Raw genomic sequence first — 23,467 nt, forward strand, 5'->3', positions numbered from 1 at the left:
TATCCCAACAAAATATTTACGTATCTTAAATTTTCTCGCAACAAAATATTTAAAACTTATTGTGATTAATTTTTGATTTTTATTTGAATTATATTAATATTTATAATAAGATACCAAATAGAAAACTTTCAAATAATCTTATTTATTTGACTTTAATAGATTATGAGCACACTTAATATATTATTTTATTAATAATCAAGAGTTCAATATGAATTAATACACATATACATTGAAACATTATAATTTTGACTTACTGAGACAATTAGACAAGTAAATGACAAATAAAATAAATTGAGTAAACTATGTAGGTTGATTATATTTATGTTAAAAGCTCAACATTTTACATTTTAAAAAAGCTGTTAAGTAGTACTATATCATATCCCAATAAAATATTTTTCGATTGAGTATTAAGAAAAAGTTCATTTAACCAAATAAGTAGCACACAGAATGCAATTTATCTCTACTAAAAGCTAAAATTCAATATCAATAACTTTAAAAATCTTAATTTACTACCTACCTAATAAATTATAATTGAGTCAAATTGTATGATATTATCTTTTATTATTTTTGTTGTTAGTTATTTTTGCTGTATACATTATTAAATTTTAACAATTTTGGATTTTGTTTTATTTAAATATATTGTCTTAATTTAATTAAATTATTATACAATAATTATATATTATATTAAAAATATGTGCAATAATATTTTAATATTGACTTTAATTATATTTAATTTTTTTTATAGAGAATTATTTTAATCTTACTGATATTAAACGTAAGAACCTAAAACTAATTGCAAACATTTTATTTCTTTAATTTTTTAGATTAAAACGTCTCGAAAATCTTGTTATCTTATTTTCATTATTACAAAATATTTAAGCACCTTAGAATATTTATTATTTGGGGTGATAAAAACCAATATAGTGGGTACCTATCTATATTATAATATTTATATTAAAAGAAGAATCTAGAACTTTTGGTATAGGACATCATAAGTTAATAATAAGGAAATGGACATAAAAGAAAAATTGTATTCAGTATTTTCAACTAGTAATTAGTAATTACAGAGTAAACTTAAAAAAATGTTATTCTAATATTCAGTTTATGAGCTTATTAATTATAAAGTCTTACACAAATAATCTAATAGTAGAAAAAATCTATAATAATAACAATAATATAATTAAATTACATGAGGTTTATAATTAAATATGACTCATAAGTAGGGAACAGATTTTATTGTAATAATTAATAAACAATAATAATAATTTATTTTGTTCCATCAAACAAATAAACAATAATAATTATTTATTTTGTTCCATCAAACAAATAAACATTAAAATGTAATTATATTTAACAAAATTTAAATAAAAGCGAAGAGATGGATCTCTTCAAAAGCTAAATAATGCTAATGGTTATGCAAGAGGAAGATAAAAAACCAAAATATGTACTTATTTTCTTTTGCTTACCTATTTTTTGAAACAATGTGAATGTATATAAGTATTTTTTGAGATTTTTTTAAAATTTCAAGTTGCAATGATTTGGTCGCAACATGTTTTTGTACTGATTGAATTACATAAAAAATGTAGGTTAAAGAGGAAATACTTTATATTATTTATATCATGAACGTCCAATACTTTATTTAGATTTTAACATATCTCTAATTATTTTATATTTTTAGTCCATATTTTTTCAGATACATTACACATTTTTCTTTAACTAAATTTTCTATGTAACTTTCTGTATCTTCAACAATGCATAAGGACATCTGACTGTCTTTGACTGGTTATTTAATATTCTCATTCCAATAAAAATATGTATTTACAATGAAATCTGTTCCCTGCTCATTAACTAATACCAAAAAAAAAATTGAACATTGAACGTACTAAGGTTAAAAATTATGACACTAATATCACTGTATTTGAAAATTAATATTTTTTTTTGTCGTAAACGTTTTCTGAATGAATATGATTTATAACATATATTGCTGTTTTGATTATGAAATATTGAATTTTAATGTATAATGTAATAATGTTCATAAAATAAAATAGATTATTATTATTATTTTTCAGTTACATCAACACATTATGAGGAGTTTATATTGGTATACATAAAAGGTATTTACAAAATACTCATGTACTCTAATTACTAAAAATAAAATATACCTTTTGGACAATTATTTTAGAAAACAAGTGTTAAATAACTTAACAAGTTGTTTATACCATGATAATTTTAGATTCTAAACAAAATTATTAAAAGATTATTTTTTTTAATGCAACTATCGTTTTTTATTTGTGTTGTATATTAATATGGTTATTCTAACAGCTCTTAGAAAGTTCTATATAAGGAATATAAATTATGAATTCACAAAGAGCAATTATTTTCTCTTTGTAATATAATTATTCAATAGGTACCAATAATGAGAATAACCTTAAAAAATTGAACAAAATACTTATTTATAGACATTTGTGTGTAATTAATTTGTTTAGAATTAAATATGTATGATCCCAAAGTATTTCCTAATCTGGAAATTTCATCAAAAGATATTGGTAAGTATAATATATCTACTTATTTATAGTATGTTAAAATTATGTATTAAAAAGATAAGTACTATATTAATATTATATTACCAAGGCAATATAATACAATAATAATGTAACATAATTATTCACTTTAAAAAAAAATATATATTGTTTTGAAAACTATTTATAACAATTTTAGACTAAGTAAGTGGGTACTCAGTACTTAAGCCATTATTAATATAGGTATTGTTGATATTCATTAAGGAATCAATCCTCAAAAATGCAAAGGCTATTTATTTTAAATTTTATTTGAGAAATCAAAGTGCTTACCTAATTCTTTCTTTCTTTTATTCTTTTTTTTATTTATTACAATATAACCCCTTATAGATTATATTATTATTACCTAGTTATTATTATTTTTTTAAATTAATAAGTAGTCACTCTAGAGACAAAGTTCACCCAGAAGCAAAAAATTGTGGTTAATTAACCATTTAACATTTAAATGTTATTTTATACAACATTTTTTCTTCACATACTCGACAATAATAAATAGTGATAAATTTAAAACTTAAAAGGTTGTAGTGTCTTATAATATTATTGGGCACATAATAAAATATAAAATTATGTTTGTTATTTTTCTTGTAATATATTAATTTTATATTCATGCATTCATTTATCAATCTAAAAAGAATCAATTTTTAGCATTATAAATTAAGTTTTGATTTTGTTTTTAAATAGAATAAAGTTAAAAATATTTTGAATTCAGAAGAAATTTCACCCAATATATTATTAAGTTATCACTATAGAAATAAAAATTTCAAATTAAAATTTATATTTTTGAATTTGTTATATATACCTATTTGTAATTATACACATGATAACATATTATTTTAGTCGTATTAATGTATTATGGTCTATGTATACTACTTTACTTTCACTGAACATAATGGACATAAACGTTAGATATCACTAGACAAATATCTAATATCAAAGTACCAACCATTTTATAGGGTCTAGGACATTTCAGCACGGGTGATTCGGTGCGAAGATATATCGGCGCTGGAAATTTCAGCGTGGTGTTTTTTTTAAATTAACTATTACTATTATGAAAAATAATCGTAATAAAATCGTCAATAGTGCAATCCTACCAAATATAGCTGTTATCGTGTAACGTAAAAACCTACTATATATCTATATAGGTAAGATAATAATTATAAAACCATTAGGTATCATAATATATATATTTTAACCATATAATCATGTATTATTAAACATATAAAACTTTATTGTTATATTATTTATTTTGTATTTTTAAAATTTATGTGGGTTAATAACCTACACCTTTATCTTACCTATAAAATCGGTTTTTACGTTACACAGTAACAGCTATATTTGGTAGGATTGCACCATTGACGATTTTATTACGATTATTTTTCATAATAGTAATTGTAAATTTAAAAAAAAAAAACACCGCGCCGAAATTTCCAGCGCCGATACTGAAACTCCCGTGTCGAAATGTCCAATTCCCCATTTTATAGGCTACAAAAAAAAAAAATGTTATATAAAAAATGTGTAGGCTTAGGTACTCAATTAATTAATTTACTTGTAACAAATGATGATTTTTAGTAATTATTGATAGTTTTATAGCTTTATATTTTATTCTTTTATATATTATATAATATAATAATGTTACATTAAATATGAATGATAATTAATTAAATAAATAATTCATTTTTAAGTTTTACTCTAGTAAAATATTAACAAATAAACTTTTGAATTATTTTCATTTTATATCTACAGATTTTGAAGCTGATGGGTAATTAAAATTATATGACAAGGGGTGGGTATTTTATAGCTTTAAATTCGAATCTAATACATCATTATTTTGTTTCATAGCAAAAGGGTTGATGGAAAACTTAGCAAAGTAGCTGTTGTAGAAAATTGTAAGTTAGCTTGGCAACTGTAGGTAATATTATATTAAATTTATAGTAAAGTCTAATATGCAAGCTTAGTAATACCATTGATTAAGTATAGAAATAATAGTCTATTGATAGTCTAATTAAGTCTTATACCTTAAACAATTATATTTGACTCAATTTAAACTTAAAATATATATTAGTTATAAATTACATGTCTCGGTTGTGTTGATTTCCTATTCGTGTATTTAAAAGTTTTATAATTTTATTAATTTTATATTATCTATAATTTTAATAATTTTATATTATGTTATAAACTATTAATGTTGTATGTTTCGTATGATTAAAAAACCGTAGTATTAACAAAAAATGAATAATAGTAATAGAACTAATAGTTCTAAATTTTTATAAATAAAATTCCTCTAAAAAATATTCTACTTCGAAATATGAAATTAAAAATTTGTTATGTTATAAAAGTCAAACTTTAAAAACGATAATGAAAAATATTAGATTTTTAAAAATATGTTTTTCTTTTGAACATTTTTTATTGTAATAGGATCGGCATTCACAAATTGTTCAGGAAAATTCCCAGAGGAGAACGGGAATGACATAATTTCAGAAACATAGATTAAAAAAATAAAATTAAAAAAAAAAAAATAATAATAGGTACTACATTATGAAGTAAAATAGCGTTTTACATTATAATTGTTTTATGTTTTTAAAGACTCACGGTAACATTGTCCATTGGGTGTAATAATGTACAGTTGACAATTACCAATTATAAGCTTTAAAAAAGATTATTCATTGAATGCATTGCGTGTTTTTTTGTAGATTTATTAATTTTATTATAGTATAGAATGTTTAGATTGAAGATCGGTGGTGGTTATAAATTTGATAATTTTTGAACTTGGCTGAGGATGATTTTAGAAAATGTCGTCTATTGATTCATAGTTGTAATTTATTATAATATAGCAACGATATCCTTGTCGAAATAAATATTAGTAAATTAATGCAATTTGAATCGTTCCAATATTTTAAATTTTAACTATTGTCTATTAATTATTGTTGATTTGAGTTGGTCTCTTATAGTTTCTTACACTAAATAATTAATTTTTATGATAGGCATTAATTATTACAAAACCATGACATTCAGGCTTTGTATTATCATAGAATAACTACTATTTCGATCTTTTTTAATTCATTTGACCCATGTAGTTTGAGGCATTGGGAGTCAAGAATTAGACAACAGTAAATCAGTAAACCCTGGTTAACATAAAGATTATTTAAAAGGAGAAAGCCGAGAGAGGCAGTAACTGCTTGTTTCGTCAAACGAACGGTTCACGGTATATTCATGGGTAGTCTTTACAAATATTTATCAATCAATTTGATTTCAATTTATATTACAAGTACCATTACAAACAACAACTAAAAAATATTTATGCATGGATGAGCTACAATACAATACAATACAATACATAAATTAATATATTATAGGTATGTAATATGTACCTATAGTACTTATATATGTATTATGTATATATATATTTAGCAACGGGGAATGGGGAACACCACTATGGTGAGCTCTCGGGGTAATTGTAGGATTCCTGGGCTGAGTTGCTGGCTGATGAATTGTGAACTGAGCTGCTAACTTCCAGATCTGAAATGTGAAACTACGAAATATGTGCTTGGCTGCGTGGGAAATGGCGAGCACTCACGTGTATAGCTTATAAATGAATAAGTCAAACTTTTACTGAATTTCTTTCGTAAATACTAAAACTAATTGAAATTTTTTTTATTAGAGATAACGTGATGATTAATAAATAACGATTGATTACTGTGCATTTTTCAATGTTCTAAGACGTACCCGAGTATTTTTTGGAATACCCAACATGTTATATTTCCGCAAATTGTCAACCTTACATTTTAATGAATTTAAATCTTGTAAAAAATGTTTTCAAAAACACAAGTTGGTTAATTTTACCGATAAATTAATCATTTAGTAAAAATAAAATAAAAATAAGTTAAAGCCATAGAGATATTGTTATTTTGGTTGCCTATAAGTAAAATATTATGATGAAACATTCTATTTGATTTTCAGTTATTTATCAACAATATGTTTCGAAAAGATGTAAGTAATTAATTTGACTTTAAAATATGTATTAGAGTTATAATAATTACTTACTAAGTAAGTATCACTAAATATAACATTCATGTACAGGGTCCGGAAAAACAAACCTCCCGTATTTAGAGATAGTGCTGTGCGAGTTGTGGTGGTGGTACAACAGTGGAGAGAGTATCGATGGATAGTGGTATACGTGCCATTTTTAGTAGATGTAATGGCAAGTAATTATAATTTATAAGCTATATAATGATGCGACTATATTATGGCTATAGATCAATATTCAAACATAGTGTTCAAACAACAAAAAATGTTTTTATTTATTTAAAGTTTTAATTAATTAACAAAAATATCAACTTTTAATACATTTTTTGACCGCATGCTAATTTAACTAAATTTTAAACTAAGTACTTAACTTAATTGTACTGCTATTTTTATTTGTGGATAAGTCAATTAAATGGACAAATTTTCATTAAAAAAAAAAAAAAATAAGATTATTAATTTTTATATATATTTTACGTATATTTTATACGAGTGACAGTATTTTCACATCTATATCGCCTGGTAACATATTAACATAGATAAAATTATCAATAAATTATTTTTAGAATTTGAGTGGAGTGATTAATGTATTGATTTTATTATGACGTGTTTTGTGCGTGTGAGTACAGTATGAGTTAACAATAAACTACTTCGATTTTCAAAATTGGGGGTGGTTTTTGATATAAAGTTAGATTTTAGAAAGGCTAAACTTAAAGATTGCCAGTACTTATTTTTATAATTGGGAAAAAACAAATAAACAATTAAGAAAAAACGGGAATTTTTACGTAAAGTCCAAATTTAAATACTCGACATTTTCATTAATTGTTTATGTTATAGTTTTCTATTTACAATAAAATGTTCAACATTTTTCAAGTATTTTTGATCTATTTATAGTCTTATAGACAATTGAAATTTTATTTTTTCTAATTGTTAAAACAATTTATTGTTTATAAAACTTTATCTTAGCCCTTAGGTTGATCGAGGTTAGACTGTCTTGGCTCGGAATATTTTATCGTATACATATATCAAATATATATATTATTATTGAATTCAAATTTAATACAACCCCACTCGATTGTCTACTATAGAGCAGAATTGCAGAATGGTACTCCCACCATTTTTATTAACATTTAACATAAGTCACATAACTTAAAATACTTAAGAGGACGCTATCCCCACATGTGTTGTCTTTGCCTTATACACGCGTAACATAGTTAAAAACTGTTTTGCGCGGGACAATTTTACTCCCTCGATATTGATATCAAAATTACCAAAATTTTAAATCGCATTGAGAAAAACTTTACCTGTGTCGTAGCGTTTTAATTTTTTTGATAACATGAATGCAATTGAAGTTATCGGTTTGAGAACTTTAGGTTTTTTTCATTTAATTATTAAAAATTATTGGTTACCACTATCAAAAAAATTAAAACGCTACAACAAGGTAAAGTTCTTCTCAATGCGATTTAAAATTTTAGTAATTTTGATATAAATATCGAGGGAGTAAAATTGTCCCGCGCAAAACAGTTTTTAACTATGTTACACGTGTATAAGACAGAGACAACACATGTGGGTATAGCGTCCTCTTAAATACGAAATCATAAAATTAAATACATAAAGGTATACAATGTTATATTTCAGGTAAATATTATCAACTTGAGAAAGTATTTACCCAGTATTGTAAGTTATATTTTTATTATATTTTTATGTAACAGTTCATATTAATAATATAAAATTAATAATACATCGCTGGCTAGCCGGTAAAATCGCTAAATCGCGAGCCGATCTTATCTGAATTCTATTTCTAACTCATTTATTTAACACAATCCTACGACTCTCATTTCTATAAAAAATTGTCAATATAATTTTCACTCCCAAACTTGACAAACCACTTGATTTTCCTTCATCGTGCAGGCTAATAAGTCTGTTGTCAGTTCTAGCAAGATTATTAGGAAGACTAATATTTAAAAGGCTCTTGTCCTACACTCTCACAAATAAGATTCTACTATTCTATTAACCTCTAAATATAATTTTCGTTCGACGCATAGTACAATACATAAAGTATACAAGTTAGTTAACGCAATTTCATTTTTATAAGAAAAAAAATATTTCTGCAGTCGTGTTTTTCTCAACATAAGCCAAGCGTTTGATAGAGTTTGGTATGAAAGGTCTACTTTTTAAATTAAAAAATTCTTCTCTCCTTCATTAATACTTGTTGCTTAAGTCTTATTTAATAGGTCGCCACTTCCAAATCCGGTAAGCCATAATATAAATGGACAACAACCCCAAACTATTTCAGTGAACCTTCAAACTTATCTAAATTTAATGTCAGAATGGTACACAAAATGGCGAATTAAACCAAATCCAAAATGTTAGTACGTACAATTTTCACTTTATGTCACTCCTTCTGTCCAAATGTCTCTTTACATAATGTTCCTATTCTAATGTCTAACATAGTTAGATACTTAGAACTTAACTTGGTTAAGCACCTTACTTGGAACGTCAAGTGTCCCTAATGGGTGATCTCTCATTAAAAAAAATTTTGTTGTTACTTAATAATATCACATATACTTTTTGTGCTGCATATTGTACATACAGATTGTGTGTACCTAATTATTGTAAAATAAAAAATAAAAAATATATTCTTTTTTATTTTATTTTTTGTACTGTAATAAATTTACAATATATTATTTTTATATCATAGTAAACACAAATATATATTAAATATAAAGTACAAATTAACATTAAAACTAAATATTTAATCCATTTTCAGTAATTCTTAAGAAAACGGTGATTCCTGGTATGTTTAACACATAAATTTAATATTATCTTATACAATGATATGTATGAATTGTACATTGTTTGTACTTATCTTATTTAAAATATATAAACTGTAAATCTAATATTAATTCTATGTATAATGTATAAATTATAATAATATGTAATATGTTTTTCATACAAGAAAAAGTTTTAAATTTCATAATCCTTGTTCTTATATGTCCCATTGGCCACCTAATATATTATACTGACGTTTAATCTTGCTAAAACTATAAGGTTATTATTTTACAATCTTAGAAAAATTTTATATGAGCTAAATCTATATTCTATACTATTAATTATTACTGATATATATATATATATAAAGTTAAATAATTTTTATGTACTTGTAGATATTAACACTGATGATAAAGTTACTGTTTTGGAAAATGGAGGTTAGTAAAATAAATTTAATATTTATTATATGAATCGATTATTACTTCTTTTTAGAACTATTTATTTATACATAATATATCTTATCAACTTCTAATCATATATATTCTAATATACTCCATTCACCTTTAGAAGCAACCCGGGGGTGACCAATTTTTGTCTGTGGCACAAATCTAATTGTTAATAATAATCAATTTTATACTCTATAATCTGTTGTTTTTAATATGAAAATTATCAGATAATAGAACATTATTTATTTAAGACCCCGCGTAGAATATTTTAATTTTAAACTAGTTATGTATTAAAAAGACGGTGATTACACATACGGGTACATCATCCTTTTAAAGTATATTTATTAAAAATGTATAAAAATTTAAAAAAAAATTAAAACTATGTAAATAGATTTTGATATTATACCCTTTGTTTACATCCCATTCCACCCTTAAATTTAATTATTAATTAATATTAAAAGGAAAATATTTTTTTGTGAATTATAATGTGTAAAAACTAAAAATCGAATTTTGAATCAGTAGATAGTTATAACTTTATAAGTATTCAAACTTAACTTCAAAGTATAGATGAGCGGAATGGAGCGTTAGAGCCGTTACAGGCGTATTCTGTAATTTGATGGTCAACTACCGTATACACTCATAAATATTTTAATAAATATAAGTTATAACTAATTTATTATTAATAATAACTTAAAATTATGAAAAACAATATTCAACTCTTATAATATAACTACTTTATATATGATATTCAGGTGGTATATTTACGGTGGAGGGTTCTGGGGGTTTTCCCATAGGGATTGATGATTTAGCAAATATGAATAGAGAGCTTAATTCAATTTTATAATTTGACTATATTTATACAAATAAATAATATATAATATAATAACCTCCCCTCCACACAAAAAATAATATTAATAAATTGTTAATACTTCACTGATGACATATTTAAAAATATATAAAAAAAGATGTAAGAAGTATATCATTATTTGTTAAGATTTTAAGAGTTATAAAATATAATTTAAATTATCCATAACAATTATTGGTATCGATATGGTATTCGTATATAACATGATTAATATTCAAAAATGCTTTTCAGAGAGTCAATCTATGGATGTATACACAGCATTTTTAAAATATTTCAAAGAAAGTATGTATTAATTATATTTTTGATCATTTTACTATAATTTATAACATATAATGTTATGTACATACTACATATATGTACGTATTAAATATCATTTTAAAATTTAATTCTAATTATAAATTACTGAATAGAACAATTTTGAAACTAACAAAACAATAATAAAATTAAACATGATATTAAAAACCAAAATGTATAGTTATTTTCATAGAAAAATGTAACTCTGTGACCTGTAAGGCTGTAACCTATTAAAATGAGTTTTGTAAAATTGATAATTCTTTGTATAATAAAAGTGTAATGTGAAATTTAATTGTTATACATACATTTATAATTTAAATCTAAAAAAAAATGGCTCATTATTAGATACTAAATGTATATAATTTAGATGAAAAGATGAGCTGTTGCTGACTTATTTTTTCTGGATAAAGTTGTAAATGGCTCATTTGATACACTTTCCCTCCTCTTATGTATTAACTTCCGAGTTCCCCAGCGTTTTACTCATTTTCTTGACACATATTATTGTGTTGTATCCAAAAATGCTACGAATTAATGCCAAATTGCCCACATTTATCCAATTGATCGCTTAGTGTCTCTACTCTCTAGCTAATACATTTTCTAACCATCACTCTGAATATACAATCATTGCTACTTTTATAACTTTTTTATTATATCTATTATTATTTTATTATTATTATTATTGTTATCTATTGCTGACTGTCCGTTATTAATTTTAATAAATAATTCACGTTTGATATACTATATACTATATCTTATATGTTATATTTTAACGTTGTATTGTACTCTGAATAATTAAAAACATTTGAAAATTGATTTAACAAATAATAAATAAATTATTCTTTGTTTCATTTTATATTTTAGGTTTGGATAACTATTACAATTTAAATATTTTCGTAGATATAAGTAAGTAAAAATCACAATATTAGTTTCTTAACCTTATAAAATAATAAATAATACACATATATACAGTACATAATCCACTTATAAATAATTATTCTTTGGTTACCATAACATGCATTATGACACAATTTAATGGGTTAGATATTGAATTATTTTTTAATATTTATGTAAAGGTTAATTCATTTTATTTTATTAACACTTAATGAATTTTTGTCAATTAAATTAGATATTAAAAATTATATCATAGATTGATATCAATTTTGAATTCTATGAAAAAAAAACAGATATATAAACACAGAATTACACTGCTAACGCTTAAAACTAATAGACTGAACATTTTGTCACACAGTATCCAATAAGAAGCGATGTTTGTGTAACTTAAGTTAGTGACTGTGTGAAAGTTTGTTAGTTGATTGAATCAGAATAAAAATAGCAGAATATGTTTATGTTTTGAAATTTTCAAGATATCATATGTGTGAATCATCATTGAGTTAATTTGTAATCTTTATTAACTTAGTTGATGATCGTTACTCTGGAAATTATCGTGAAAAATAATATACTATCTCTAATATATTGAATACAGACTAAAGTAGTAATTATAATATGGATTTAAGTTAGTCTATTAGACAAGCTTTTAGAAAATCGTATAATATTTTTCTGAATTTAAGTTTCGATTACATAAAACAAAAGTATTAAAGATATACAAATATTTTATTTTAATATTGATAGGTTAATATTTTCCGCAATGAGCCCGACATTTCATTCCTATGCATTTTCTGAGCATTATATAAAAACATAAAAAATTCTCAGGTTTTGTAATTCAACTGTAATATGCTTGTTCCGGCGGGCTCTTGAATCTGACTAGAGTTTAACAATTGTATGCTGTTGCGTTCATTAATATTCCATTGGTAGTAGATGTTAGTCCTTGTAGAACTACGAGTGTACTTACCAGGTTTGCGATTCGTACCCGTATTTATAAGCGTGGCCTAGCCTATCACGTCGGTGACGCAGTGGAAAAACAACCCAACATTGCACGAAAACGTCTAGCGGCGCTGGGGAAAGTCTAGTGTTGCTTTGATACCGCTATAGAGATGTCCATTGGTGTTAAGGACACCCAACGCCGCTTTTTAATAAAATATTAAAATTTTAAAGTACTCATTACTCACTTAAAAATTTAAATTTCGTGATATCAACGCAATAATTGTAAATATACTTATATTTTTAATTTTGATAATAACTCAATTAAATCTACTATTTAAGCTAAAGTTTAAACAAAAGCTTTAAGAAAGAGCAACAAAAACAGAATTAAAACAAAACATTCTTAGTTCCGTCTATGATGGAAAAGTTGAGTTTTTGTTAATTATTTTGCAATTGTGTAGACTGTGGACTCGTCATATCAACGCAAAATAGGATCTGTTGAATGCATATTTATGTTGAACAAGTTAAGCAAACTTAATTAATATTTTACGTATATATAATGACGCATGTCTAGTGTATAAACAGAGAACACTTTTTCACTCATTACCTTGTAAATATTTTTCAATTCTGTTTGCTGGACGTTAAAATTCACTAATGAATCATAAATTCCTATGAATTACAATTTTTTTAATTCATATCGCTCATGCGTAACACAACTTCATTTTTTTTTTAAATAGCAAGCCCTATTTTGAATATATATTAAAACGAATTAATCAATTTTTTCAAACAATTTTGATTTATCAACATGTATTCTAAACCCAAAATTTGCAAAATTAGAGGTATATATTATATTACTTTAAAAAAATGTATTACATTTTTATTTTTATTTTAGCTGACATATTTTTTCGATCTAAACACCATACATTATACATTTATTATTAGAGTAATAAATTATTTAATATCTATGAATTATTATTTTATTTTATTATTGCACATTATGAAATTACTGAAATTAAAGTCAAATGCTCATCATCGATATATACGATATATATGTGTGTAATACACTGGAACCTCAATAACTCGAATCAGTTGGGGGTGAAAATAAAATTCAAGTTATCGAAAATTCGACTTATAGAGGTTCCACTGTATATGCTAATTGCTAGTGTGTCCTCTTATACGAAAACTACTTATGTTATTATTTTTTTTTTTTAAATAGATAAAATAGAAGATGAAAATAAGACTTTATTTTATAAACATAGTAAGTTTATATAGTATCTAATACTTTAATATTATATTAAGTATAATAATTATAATAAAAATATAAACTTTGGATCTAAATAATGTTTAGAATAAAAATAGAATTTATTAAATTTGAATTAAATTATAAATTATTGGATACGAAAATGACTCTGAGTGGAGACTGTATATTTCAAAGGATATTTTATTCTATATTGAAATTAATACTAGACACTTAATATAGTAGACTGAACTAATTATTCCTAGCAAACATCAAAAATATTATCTAATAAATAATTATAATAATATAATTTTGTATATTGTTCGGACACATTGAATCATTATTCTACTGTAAAAATGTAAACAGACCAAAAAACAACAACATGTAAAACCAATGTAACATCCATCACTGTCATAAACTTTGCTCAGAATAATCTAAAAATGTATATTGTATATAAGAGTGTAAGGTGTATAAAATAAGTTCTTTGTAAATATTAAGTTATATATCTAACAAAATATATTACTGATAAACTATAACTTAAGAATTTAATTTAAAAGAGAGAGTTGTCGCGTTCAATTTTATAAGCTCAATTAACAATTTATTTTGTGTATCTAATGGTCTTAATACTTTTAAATTTAATTAGTTTTAATCATGGTGTATTATTTATAACTAATTTACATTTTAAAAAAGGTAATAACTAATCATTTTGTTTAAACTTTTTACATACAAATATAATATTTTCAGTGTTACGGACTATGATAAATACCTACAATTCATATAATGGTAAGATCATAACCAAAATAATTATAAATAAAAAAGTTAAAAAAAGAACGTTTGTAAAACATATTATTATACATACAATATAAACTCACAAAATATTCATTAATTTATTATATAACGATAAAGTATCAACTAAAAATTTAAATTAAAGTATGACTCTGTCAAGTTTTAGTATCAATAATAAAAAATATATTTTTTTTATTTATGAAAAATTATAATCCATTTACAATAAATTTATAATAGTGAAAAAGACACATTAGGAAGACACCTCATAATTTTAAATTATTTAATTTAAATGCTCAGATCACGGAACGTTATTTTGTGAAACTTTATAACATATGATTAGATAAATAATGATTATTTTGATTTATATTTGATTTTAACACGTTTTAGATAGGAAAAGATTAACATCAGTCATTTCAAAAATTCTCTTGGGGGAATAAAGCCCTAAATAAAATTTTATTTTATTTTAAACACTGTAAAAGAAAGAAAAGTACTGTTTTCCTATTTTTGATCCAATACTTAAAGTATTGATTTGCTCCTAGAAACTACCTACAAAGTTTAAAATTAAATCTTTTCTGTTCCAAAATATGCCGAGAGGTATTAAAATAATTTTAAGGTTAATAAAATACTTAACTAGCATTTTATTTTATAGTAATAACTACAACAAGACTTGATGTACCCAAATTTGTTAAACTAAGTAAGATACATTATTTTTAATAATATTTAATTTTGCTGTGTTATTATTATTCTATTTAAAAAAAAAATATAAAAATTACCCATTTACCCATTTACCCATTTTCATTGAAAGTATTATTCTTTCTATATGATTTAATTAATAGCTCACAAATAAGCTTCATGTAAATTTTCTAAAAAACAACTATTTAGGTATCTAATAGAATTTAGGTATTTTTGATTATGGTATCGACATCACCAGCATTTAAATATTTAGCGCTATATAATATGATGCATTTATAATGTTATTTCCATAAAATCTATTCAAATAAGAATATTTAAAACAATTAAAAAATATGTATTCCTGATATTATAAAAATAAATTTAAAATGAAATTTAATCTTATTCTATAAGATTAATTTTACGCTATTATTTATTCTCAAAAGCATATTAATAGGATTAATAATGGTATGTTGGTAACCTCAAACATTTAAATACTTTTCTATTTATTTCCAGTGATAGATTTAGCTGTGACTATACTAGAGTCAAATAAAAACAAAAAAGGTAAGTTTAATATTAAGTAAAATATATTGTTTGCTACTTTGAAATTTGAATACTTATATTTGATTTAAAGGAAATAAAGGAAAGTAAACTTCTATAGCTCTATAAAAAAAATAAGAAACACTCTAAATGAATAATAAATTAGTTTAAAAGTATTTGGTAGCTAATAGATTATACTCGTAAGTTCAATTTACAATGCTTAGACGAACAATTGATTTACGATTAGGCTAACCGACTAAGTATATTAGTCCAGTGTTCTACTTAGTGCTTGGGTAGTTCCTTTAAAAAAGGAACTAGTTCACATTCACGTTCCTCATGTTAAAAAGGAACTAAATCCTTTACCGCTCCTGTCTTAAAGAAAGGAACTAGTTCTTTTTCTGGTTCCTTTTTGATGTGAAGTAAAATAAAATAAAAAAAACATTGGTACATTTTTACTATAATTGTTTTAATTTTTTTTTTTTTTTTCTATTTTTTTTTTCTTTATTTTTAAAAACAATCTGTACAAACATGCACATTTAGTAATTTAGATATAAAACATAATATAATATTTAAAAAAAACAACAACTTTTAAGGAAGTCACCCATTGGTGAAACCTACTAACTTTTATTTGGATTTACGATCACTTAAGAAGATCTCGATTCCAATTACGTTTGAGCCTGCGAGGGGGGTTGCCTGGAATGTGCAATGAAGCCATGTCTTTAATGAGAGGATTAGTACTGGAGTTGAGTTTGGAGTGGAAACGGTGGTAGTGTATTTTGGCATAGTCTGAGACATTAATTACTTTGAGGTCATTGTGTAGTGCAAGGTTTGTCATGTACCATGGAGCACCAGTTATAGTGCGTAGGGCAATATTTTGGAAGGATTGGATGGGGCGAATGTTGGAGGGTTTGGCCGACCCCCATATTTGAATACCATATGACCAGACAGGTCTGATCATTGTATTATACAATAACATTTTGGTTTTAAGATTAAGTTTAGATTTAAGAAGGGGTCGGAAGAGATGAAGTCTACTGTTGGCAAGTTTTCTTTTGTTTTGGAGATGGGGTTTCCAAGTTAAACGTTTATCTAAAATTACACCTAGATACTTTGTCTTGTTCGAGATAGGTTTTAATTTTAAAACTTTAACATAACAAATTGTTATTCAGTAATAGTTTTAACTTTTGTAAACATTATCAATAATATCGTATACAGGTTTATTTGTATACCTCTTTATATTAGATACTAAATTTCAAGAGAAGCTATACATTTTTGTTGATTTAATTACTTTTATTTAAAAATTAATGAACAAAGAAAGGAACGAAAAAAATCGCTCATGTTCCTCTAAAAAGTAAACGAAATTCTAATACGTTCCTAAACATGAAAAAGGAACTACGTTCCCGATAAGTTCTTAAAAATGGAACGAAATCAAAGGAACGGATTCTTTTGAACGCGTTCCTTCCAAGCACTGGTTCTACCATTAGTCCACAGTATCCAACTAAGGCTAATATAATAATTTTATAGGGAATAGATTTTATATAGCATCATTTTAACTTAATGTGATGTGCACAATTAGAAAAAAGTATATAGAACTAGAAAATAAATACCTATATCCCACATTCTCACAATCTAAATGCTAGATATAGGACCTGATTAATAGTCCTTCAAGTTAGGGAGAGAGGGCTAGATTCTTAAAAATGTTTTTTAGCAAATTTTTTTTAACTAGATTATTATATTTTATTGTTTCTATTGGTATTTACAACTGACTTGAATGATAATTCGTTTATATGAAACATTAAATTTTTTTATATTGTAGGCGAAAATAATATTAATATGTTTATAAGCACATATTATATTTACCCAAAAATTCTGGGGGGCTGAAGCCCACCCAACCCCCCCCCCCCACTAGTTACGCCTATGTTGGTACTCGTTCTGTGTGCTATTTATTTATACGTTTAAAATGTCTTCACCTTCAATAATTTGTATATTACCTATCAGCACATTACTCATTGTGCTATATGCAAAAAATAATAAAATTCATCTTTTTAATTTTTATCATTATCTTTTGTTGGTGTATGCACAATGCACATTTATGAATAATATTTTGGACCATTTTATTATAAAATGATTATACCAGTATTGTTTCTCTTTCCAACATTTCATCAAGGCAGGATATTATTTTTTTTTTTAACATTTTACTATATAGTTATTAAATATTGATCAGTTCAAAAAACTTTAAATTTAATTATAGATTTATAAAAGTTGTACATGATTCTCCTTTAGCACTTGTATTGTACTGTATTGTAAATGCAAAACTAATAGGTACCTACATTGGATATATTTCATCATTTTTCATTCACCTAGAATTTAAAATACAGATAGTGAGCAGTGAGCACATAAACCAAATGTACATAATATTTGTGATGAAGAAAAATAATAATAATAATAATAATAATATTTTATTTTTGTTTAAAGACTTTTATTTGCCATCATAATTATTTATAAATAAATAAGAAGAAATTCAGCATATTACGAAAATATATATTATAATAAATTCAATTTATTTTCAGAACCTAATGAAGAAGAAAATCAATCAAAATCTGATGAAAAAAGTAAATTTCATATCATATCCTATTTTAATGTAAAAACCTTTTTCAATAATTTTAATATTTAATTTAATTTCTGAAGAAAATAATATGAAGTTATTAAGTATAAGAAAAATGTATTTAAGTTTATATATTTTATATTTAAAAAAATAATAATAAGGTACACCACATTATTATTTTTATTTATAATACATATTAAATTAGTTGAAACAATAAAATAACTATCTACCGTTGTATGCCCTATTCATTTTTCACTTCATTTAGAATTTAAAAGCTGGAAAGCATAAGGTCATAAATAATCTTTTTGAATACTTTTATTGTGCATATCTTGGCTGTGAATATTTTCTTAGTTCGTAAAATAATGACATAAACATAATATTAATTTAACTTTAAACTTCTTGCAAATGCGGAACATAATTAATATAAATATTATCATATATTTTTTATTTTTTTAATAAATCTAATTAATTTAATTATAAATTATTAGAGACTACCGATATCGTTGTTCAAGAAACAAAGTATCATTATAAAAAACCTGACTGTGGTAAGTTTAAATAAATAATTGAATATATAACCCACTAATAATTATAAACTAAAATATTTTTGCTAGTAATTTAAATGATTAATTGTATAAATATTGTAATAATTTTTTTCTATTAATTGAATATTTTAATAATTAATTTACCAAAAAAAAAAAAAAAATAGTTTTAATACGTCCTTACAAATAGAAAAAATAAATAAATTTAAATTAAAAAAAATAGTGCAATATGTGTGAGATCAGTAAAAAGAGCAAGGAAATCTATAAAGGTTATATTTATAGAAATACATTTCTTTTGCAAGTTAAAATAATAGTATCTTTTAATTTTTAAGTCATTCTTTTACTTTTAATTTACATAATATTATGTAATATCATTGATTATAAATCAATAATAAATAAATAGTATTTATAATCAATGATAATATGTACCTAATATATATACATACCTATTGGCTATCTTATTACTAAATGATATAGTATACTTTTTATTTTTTATTTCAGCCTTACCAAATAAAGTTGATTGGAAAGGTACTAATTATTACTATTGCATTTCGTCATACAAGCATAATATAAATTATATCCTGTATTATACTAATATATATTTCAAATAATTTTTACTATTATTATATTATTTAAATATTAGTAGATCTATAAAAATTCCATATTTTCATCAATAAATCAAACTTAAGTATACATATAAATAGTGTCATAATATTGTATTATTTCTTGATTTTTTTTAAAGATCTTTTAACAAAAACTTAGGTAGAAGACTTATATATACACATGGCTATTTACCATATATGTTCTGATGTTCATCCTCACATCTGTTTAAATTATAAACAAAACACCCTATGACCTATATCATGTATAGTATATATATATAAACTGTTAATAACGACATACTGTAGTACAGTAGACGTTGAATAATATACATTTTTATAATACTGTATTACTGTATGATATTTGTCCTATGTAATACTTGGTAGGAGTTAGTTGTTGATTTATATTATTATATTACGCCTCGTAACAAACACACTATTTTATATTATATCGTTGTATTCATTATTATTATATTTATATATGCGATTTTATTATTATTTTTCTAAGCTTCTGTATATCTGTTGTACTTCAATAATATCGTTTAATATTGCTTTTGATAAAATTCTGATTTTTTGAAATGTTATATATAATTGGAGATCATATTTTAAAATCATTTATTATAATTTGAGAAGTTTCCTGTGGTGGCACAAAGTTATTTTATTAAAATGAAAATTTTTTTTTTTCGCACTATGAATATTTTAGAAAATACTTGAAAGATTTTTGCCATTTAAATGACGGCATAAATTTTTAATTTTATTTTTTGAAGCAAAATATTATTTGAAGCATTTCAATCAATAAAAATCAAATTTTGGACAAGTAGCTACAAGTATTTAAAACAATTAGAACTAAGATGAGCGGAATAATGAACCCGTATTTCGTGGGTTATCTTACACCACTCTTCTCTGCTCATTTAAACTTTAAATACTTATAACTGAGTTATAAGTAGAAACCGAATTTATATGTGCTAAAAATAAAATTAAAATTAAAAATAAGATTATTTTATGCTTTATAATTTCATTAATACAATTTTACATGCATAGATATTCTATTTTTAAGATGGTTAAATTAATCCTAATCTTTAAATAATATTTCAAACAGTATAAGTTATAACTTATAAGCTACTCGTTAAAATTTTGATTTATATATTATTATATCTAATAGTATTCAAAATAATATTCTACTTTGAAATAAGGAATTAATAATGTATGTGGTCATTCTTACCTAGCTTATAATTATAATAAGTTTCTTATATTAAAATAATAAATGGAGCATATTAGGTATCAGGAATGAATAACGTTGACAATTATTTATTTTTAGATGTTTTAAATCACCGTAAGTTTTTAATATTTGTATACATTGTATTAAACATTAGGTACCTAAATACTTAGATATTAAATTAATCAACAAATAAATAATTCTTGGTAGAAATGTAAGCTTGAAAAAATTATTGGTTTTGAAATAATTTTACGTAAATTTAACAAATTTTGTATCATTGTCTAAATCGAGTAACCCCTCAATTTAATTGTTTTCACAAGTGTAATAAATGGAAAATGGTCGCTTTGTACGGTCCATTGTTTAAACCACTTAACGCAGACACTTAATTATAAATAATGTAAATTATTAAAATGTAAAAATTAAATAAAAAGTCAAATTACAAACGTTAAAAAATATAGTATATTAACAAGTCGAAATAATCAGTTTTTTCAATTTTTTTACTACTATATTAGTATTGACAAAAGTTAAAGAAAATTAAAAATGTATACAATATAAATATAAATAAATAATATTGAAAAAATCATTAAAAACTACATGTCATATATAATATAGCCAATATAGGCAGGAAATTTAAAAATTCAAAATTTGTTATTTTCTTTTTATGATTCTAAATTTAATAGTTTAAATTATTATCACCAGCAATGCATTTTTGTTTCTTTTAAATTTTTTAAGGATAGTTTCGCCTCTAACCGATGCTATAACGACTTGTTTATATTTTATATTATATACTTTATGTATACAATAGTACAAAGTGTCCGCGTTCTGTTATCTTAATTTTTACCAGACCATACAAAATGTACACGTTTTGCACTTTTAATGCTCGACCGTACAAAGTGACCTAGAAACAAATATTTTATTATTTTACATCTAAATTACCTATAGGTGATTGCAATAAGAACAATTAAATAGGAAATAATTAAAAATGTTTAATATTACAGTTAGTTAAAAATATTTAAATCTCATATTTAATTGTAATACTCGTATATTATCATAATATAATTTATTATATCATTAATTTAATTCCTCAAATATATTATATTTTTAGTTATTGCCAAATACAGTGAGTCAATTGTATTTATATTTTTATTATTGTAAATTAAAATCTGTTAGCTGTATAAGTTGATAGAGCTGAAGTTCTTTTAAAATTACAGTCTAAATTAAAGTTATTCCACTTAGTTAGTTTTTGGATTAAAAAAAAAAAATACACTATACTATTTATCCTGATCGATCTGGTTATAATATATTAATAATAAATCTAATTATGTATATATATAATATATATTTAATAATATCTATTTATCACATTAGGAATTGTGTAGTATAGTCATTGCAACATATAAATACATTATAAATAATATAATCTATTCGATACTCCTAAAATGTATTTAAACTTTAAAATTAAAATTAACCACTTCTTGATACGATTTATTACGCTATGACAAAGGTACGATATTACTAATATTAAAATACAACTATGTATTTTCAGTAAGAGAAAATAATGAGATTCCGGATTGAATCAATAATTAAAGGTAGGATTTATATTTATTTCTCATCATAAATATTTTTTTATTGCTAAAAAATTATATATTCTGTATCGCAAAAGGGACCGGATCGTATGCCAACGCCATTACTTTTTGCACTTCGACGCTCGACACACTGGCACCGATATCTATTACACCATGGCAGAATATCGCGTGGGTATGGGCAAAAGAACCGATTTTCGCCTGACTGTGATGAGTTCTCTCACTGGATAGAGTATTATACTCGTAGTTCTTATTCCACGCACGGAATAGTCAAATAAATAATTACTGATACACTACGCGATCGGTCGAGAGAGGTTTATACTCTAGAATATAAATACGTGTTAGCAATTATTCTTTAATACCAACCGTAACGATAATAAGTATTATTTTAATGAAATGCATTTCTGAACCATCGGTTGGATAATCGACAATTTTTGCCTCTACTGTAAACTTATTTGTGCCGAGTATATTGAAAGATAGGGTAATGCAACTATTATCACAACAAAAAATATATGAAAAAGAACTTTTTAAAACCCAAATATATTTTTTATAACAACATTTGATGATATTAATTGTTTATTATATGATTTTAGATTGATGATGATGGCGAAGAAGATTACGATTTAAGAAGACAAACATATTTAATAATCAATTATCATTTGTTAGTTTGATAATAAATTCGTATTTAGTAAAATATCAGTATATTTTTAACTTATTAAAATGTCATCACCTGTAAGAAAAAGTTTATAATTTTAGTGTTTACAACTACTCAAAAATAAACATAAAATATAAATGTTTAATAATTTAGGATAATTGATTTTTGTTATAAATTATTTATTCATTATAATTCAATTGCAATAAATAAATAGTATTATATTATATAAATATAATACTTAATTTAATAA

The 23,467-nt window shown here is 23.7% G+C and overlaps 1 protein-coding gene across 1 annotated transcript; it reads left to right on the forward strand.

The window, feature by feature from the left end:
- Positions 1–752: 752 nt before the first annotated feature.
- Positions 753–23,289, forward strand: LOC132921966 (uncharacterized). Its single transcript, XM_060985238.1, has 22 exons — positions 753–775; positions 2,070–2,114; positions 2,487–2,546; positions 4,320–4,335; positions 4,416–4,462; positions 6,534–6,563; positions 8,235–8,273; positions 9,367–9,393; positions 9,764–9,805; positions 10,911–10,961; positions 11,835–11,876; positions 14,008–14,049; positions 14,773–14,811; positions 15,464–15,508; positions 16,000–16,047; positions 18,591–18,632; positions 19,114–19,170; positions 19,666–19,692; positions 21,082–21,096; positions 22,085–22,099; positions 22,526–22,568; positions 23,156–23,289. The coding sequence occupies exons 3-21, from the start codon at positions 2,495–2,497 to the stop codon at positions 22,552–22,554; spliced, it is 705 nt and encodes a 234-aa protein (XP_060841221.1). The 5' UTR covers positions 753–775; positions 2,070–2,114; positions 2,487–2,494; the 3' UTR covers positions 22,555–22,568; positions 23,156–23,289.
- Positions 23,290–23,467: the final 178 nt, after the last annotated feature.

The sequence above is a fragment of the Rhopalosiphum padi genome, chromosome 2 (genome assembly GCF_020882245.1).
Source record: "Rhopalosiphum padi isolate XX-2018 chromosome 2, ASM2088224v1, whole genome shotgun sequence".
Taxonomy (NCBI): domain Eukaryota; kingdom Metazoa; phylum Arthropoda; class Insecta; order Hemiptera; family Aphididae; genus Rhopalosiphum; species Rhopalosiphum padi.

Bases quoted from the DNA above. Each gene is read 5' to 3' on its own strand.
- LOC132921966 (XM_060985238.1), top strand. From the start codon at position 2,495: ATGTATGATCCCAAAGTATTTCCTAATCTGGAAATTTCATCAAAAGAT. The intron at 14,050-14,772 runs GTAAGTTTATAT...TAATATTTTCAG, and splicing joins GACTTTATTTTATAAACATA to TGTTACGGACTATGATAAAT. The intron at 16,048-18,590 runs GTAAGTTTAATA...ATTTATTTTCAG, and splicing joins GTCAAATAAAAACAAAAAAG to AACCTAATGAAGAAGAAAAT.